Genomic DNA, 4,669 nt, shown 5'->3' with positions numbered 1-4,669 from the left:
TACTGCTTCTATAGGTGTAGGTCAAGTTCATCAGATTGCATCAGATCACTCTTTTTTTTTCCTCTTCTTTCTTCTGGTTGAGCTCTCATCATCCAGTCATTGAAGCCAGGTCAAGTGGATATTATCTGCAAGTGTGGGTGTTCTTGTGCATATGCCCTCTCTTTTTATAAGCTGAATGCTTCATTCTCTACATTGTAGGGCTTAGCTTGCCACTTCATTGTTGAATTTCTTGAGGGACACTTTTGCTGGATGTGTACTTCTTGTTTGGCAATATGTCTCCCCATTGCCTTCTTGCCTGCTTGATTTCTGCTGAGAAATCAGAGCTAATCTTATTTGTAGGTATTTAAAAAAAAATCTTAATCTGGTTTGCTTCTCCTTTGTAGATAACTTTGTTTTTCCTGAGTTGCTTTCAGGATTTTCTCTCTGTCTTTGATTTTGGATAGTTAGATTATGATACGTTTTGGTGATTTTCTTTTAAGGTCTGCCCTTTTTTGGGGCTTGCTTCTTGAATGGTTATCTTTCCCGTCTTTCATGATGCTATGGAAATTTTCTTCCAACAGCTCTTTGACTATCTTTTCTGTGCTGTTCTTTGTCTCTTCCTGTTCTGGAATTATAATCGTCATAAGTTATTCCACTTGATGTTGTCCCATATGAATCTTAGGCTTTTAAATTATTTTCTCTGAATGTTCTTCTAGCTTACAGGTATGGAGAGATTTATCTTCAAGCTCACGAATTTGGGATTCCATTGATTCAAATATACTCCTTTAACTTTTCAATATACTGTCCATTTCAGAAATCCTTGTATTTGCAGGGTTTGTATTGCCTCCAATCCTTTATGTATTTTCTCTGATTTTTCCTGTCAAGGTTCTTATTTTCCTTAACCTTTCTGTCCATCTTTTGGAGGTACGTAAATATTATTGTCTTGAATTGTTTTTCAGAAACAGTTCCACTGCCTTTTTTCATCAGAACTGTTTTCTAGCTCTGCCTCTTGGTCACTTGATGGAACAATTCTGTATTGATTCTTTGTGTGAACAGAAATTGTCTGCTGCTTTTGAGACCTTGTGATGTTGATAATTGAATTTGAATTAAGTTGATAATTGTATGTTGGTGTATTCTCAGGCACTCAACAAATTGCCTCATGGTGGGTGTGCATCAGGAGATGAGCTTCTACACCATTCTCTGTTTGTGTAGTTCAGTTCAAGATTCAGTTGATGCTGGTTGTTGTCATTGATCCAATGCATTTCAGCTTGTATTGCCTCTTGCCCAGTGGGTCGGGCCGAAGACTGTATGGTTAAAGCTGGGCTGTATGGACATGGTTGCTGTGTCCTGGCAGGTGAGGCAAGAAAAGAAAACACACAAGAGAAGGAAAGCTAACATAAACTGGCAAACAACAGTGACAAAAGAAGGTAGTAAGGAAAATAAAAACAGTAAGCAACAGCTAGAAAAAGAATACGAAAATAAAGAGAGAAAAAGGAAGAGGAAAATAAAATCAAAAAGAGAAAAATAAAAAACAAAGATTTAAACATAGTTAGGGAGAGGAATGAGTGATAAAGAGACCAGAGAGTGTATAAAACACACACACACACACGGAGAGATATATAGAAAAAAAAAAAAAGAAGAAAGAAAGAATCAAAAATATTTTGTAAAGGGAAGCAGCAAAAGAAGAAAAAATGAAAGGGAGATAGAAAATTTTAGAAAGCAAGAGAAAGAAAGTCAAGGAAGAAAGAATAAGCAAACAAAAACAGTGAAAGAAAAAAATTAGGGTAGGTGCTATACCCAGAGGGGAGATAATTTTGGAGTCTTCTGTGAGCTGAGAACCTCATGTTGTGCATGGGTAAGGGCTGAAGCAGTAACACTCAACTGTAGATCAGGTTCCCATAGGGCTAGATGTTGCCTGTTCTGGACACCCAGTTCAGAAATAGTTTGTACAGAGCCCAAAGCAACTGGGGGATCAGGGTATTTCTGTCCCCTGGGGGAGCCGAGGGTGAGAGGCCCCTTTAGTCCAGCGCTGACTAGAATTGTCTCGATGAGTTTGAAGAGGCCACTCCTGACTCTAGGTGCCACAGTTGGTGCTAATAGCTCCCTACATAGTTTGATGTGAGTTTGGCAGCCTGGAGAGCAGGAGTTTCCCTGGATGTATATGCAGATATCGGCTGGCCACTCCTCTATTCACCAGGGTAATGTGGGGTACAAGGAAACAAAACAAATTTTGCCCCTTTCTCTCCACCAATTAATGGTATGCTTCTGTGCCAACTATTGCCCACTTTCCTTCAAAGTCGCCTGTGAAAGTTCATTATGGCAGCTGCCTGACCTTCACAGATCCCTAGTTTTTTTCTTTTCTTTTCTACCCTTTGCATCTCTTCAGCTGCCTCTGCTATTGAGAGCTAGTGAAGGGCTGTCTAGGGCTGACTCTACAGATCTGGAGCAGAACCCAACCTAATGGGGTCAGTGTGGACAGCTTACCCATCCTTTGTGCCCACAACTACGGTGCTCACCTCTGTGTAGCTCTGCTCACCAAGAGAGTGGATCTTTCCCTGGGTGTGTATGTGGGTGGCGGCTGACCTTGCCTCTGGTTACCAGGGGAGTGTGTAGAACAAGACAAAAAAATTTACACCTTAATCTCTCTGAGCCACAGATGTGTTTCTGCAATGCTAAAATGTTTTCTCATATCTTAAGCCCTTCACAAAAGTTTGTGATAACTGCACCTGTCCAGTCAGCAGGCACAAGTCACCAGCCTCTCCTTTTTTGTCATGTCTGTTCAGTTCTCTCTCCTACTAAGTATTCAGTTCACTTCTCTGAAGCTCAGAGTTTCAGGACTATCATCTGCACCTGTCATTTGGTTTTCCATATCGTTGTTACGGCCTTTCTGCCTAGTCCACCATCCTGAGGCCATACTTCTCTCTCTCTCTTCTTTTTGCCACCTATGTTTAGCTTCATCTCCTTGTAATCATTTAATACCTTGTACATTCCTTCATCTGTAGATTCAGAGTTCCAGGACTATCATCTATGTCTGTTTCATTTGGTGTTCTATAACTTTGCTGTAGAGGGTCTGTATAGCATTTCTGCATATCCTGCCATCTTGCTACCTCCATTCTAAATATTTTAGATTCTGAATACCCTACTCTCATTCTGACTAATCCCCTTTTCTGACCTTTCATAACTTTTATTGGTTTATACACATTTGGCCACTTGATTGTATTCCTTCTTTTTCTGTTGTTTTTAAATGGTTTGATGTATATAAAGTTTCCACACCAGCAAACTTTGTGAGGTCTGTATTGCTTTAGTATCTTCCACAGAGTCAGTCTCATTGTAAATAACTCAGTTAATTCACATAATATATTTTTTACCTTTCTTTCTAGCTGATTCTAATCAAGTTGTAATCAACTACTAAAACGGTTTTATTTTTATATATTTTACAATATTTGAAATGATACAATTTTTTGATTTTCACAGGGCAAACTCAGAAAATGAATCTTTTCCAATCAGTAACAAGTGCCTTGGATAACTCACTGGCAAAAGATCCTACTGCAGGTAAGCTTAATTTGTGCATGACTATGAGAGGTGCCAATTGTTAATATGCTTGGCTACTATTAGAAAGCTTGTAGGTTTTAATTTGCCTAGTGGTGCTTTGGAAGAAAGGCCTCGTGTTCTACTTCTGAAAAATTATCTATTAAAAACCTTGTGGAGCACAGTTCTGCTCTTATACACATGGGTCATCATGAGTTGGAATTGACTCAGTGGAAGCAAGTTTATGTTAATGTGTTAATTTAGAATGAAAGATTTGTTTGAAATATTTGGAGCTCAATATTGAACACTGTCTACTTGAAATTTTCAAAGGATCTTATTAAATGATTAAGGTGAAATAATCAAACTGTTTTGTTAGTTCTTTTTTAATCCACTCATTTCTAATTAGTTCTTACAGGCAGGCAGTCCTAGTGTATAAACGTCCCATTTACTTAACAAGCCATAGTTACAAACCAACTTTTGTAAAGTCTATTGTATTAAAAATGGTATTATATTAAAAATAAAGATATTCTTAGTATATCAGGAGCGCTCCTTTAGTGTTTTTTATGCATAAAAATGCCACAGATCACTGCCGCTGAGTCAATTCCAGCTTGTAGCAGTCTGATATAGGGTTTTTGAGACTTAATGTTTTTGGAAGCGGAAAGCCTCATCTTTGTCTTGTAGAGTGGCTGCTGAGTTTGAATTGCTGAGCTTGTAGTTAATAGTCTAATGCTTATCCTACAATGCCACCAGGACTCCTTATATATAGAAAAGCACACTGTGTACTATATACTGGAGTCCTGGTGTGGTGCTGTAGGATAAGCACTGGACTGCTGGACTGCTAACTACAAGGTTGGTGGTTCAAACACACCAGCCGCTTCTCAGAAACCCTTTACAGACAGGGTCACTATGAGTCAGAACTGACTCAATTGCACTTAATAACAACTACATATATAGAGAGATTAATGCCAGTAATATTGTTTCACTTCAGAAAAAAATATTAAAGAACCAAAATCCAAGCTACTAATCAGTATGAATTACTACAAAGAGGATCGTTTTATTGTCAAGTATAGGTCTCATTTCCTCAAAATATAACCTGTTTTTTCAGTTAACCTTGAAAGTATGCCTTCATTAAGTATAAATTCAAGGGTTGTTGTTACGTTCC

The 4,669-nt window shown here is 38.4% G+C and overlaps 1 protein-coding gene across 1 annotated transcript in view; it reads left to right on the top strand.

Moving 5' to 3' along the window:
* The window catches only part of BCKDHB (branched chain keto acid dehydrogenase E1, beta polypeptide), a 343,203-nt gene that overhangs the window by 18,001 nt on the left and 320,533 nt on the right, over positions 1–4,669 (top strand). Inside the window, exon 2 of the mRNA XM_006873276.1 lies at positions 3,454–3,531. Within this exon, the coding sequence (XP_006873338.1) occupies positions 3,454–3,531 (78 nt within the window). The remainder of the gene's footprint in view (positions 1–3,453; positions 3,532–4,669) is intronic.

The sequence above is a fragment of the Chrysochloris asiatica genome, unplaced genomic scaffold, assembly GCF_000296735.1.
Source record: "Chrysochloris asiatica unplaced genomic scaffold, ChrAsi1.0 scaffold00233, whole genome shotgun sequence".
Classification (NCBI taxonomy): domain Eukaryota; kingdom Metazoa; phylum Chordata; class Mammalia; order Afrosoricida; family Chrysochloridae; genus Chrysochloris; species Chrysochloris asiatica.
The sequence above is the reverse complement of the archived record's forward strand: the minus strand, read 5'-3'. Positions and strand labels throughout refer to the sequence as shown.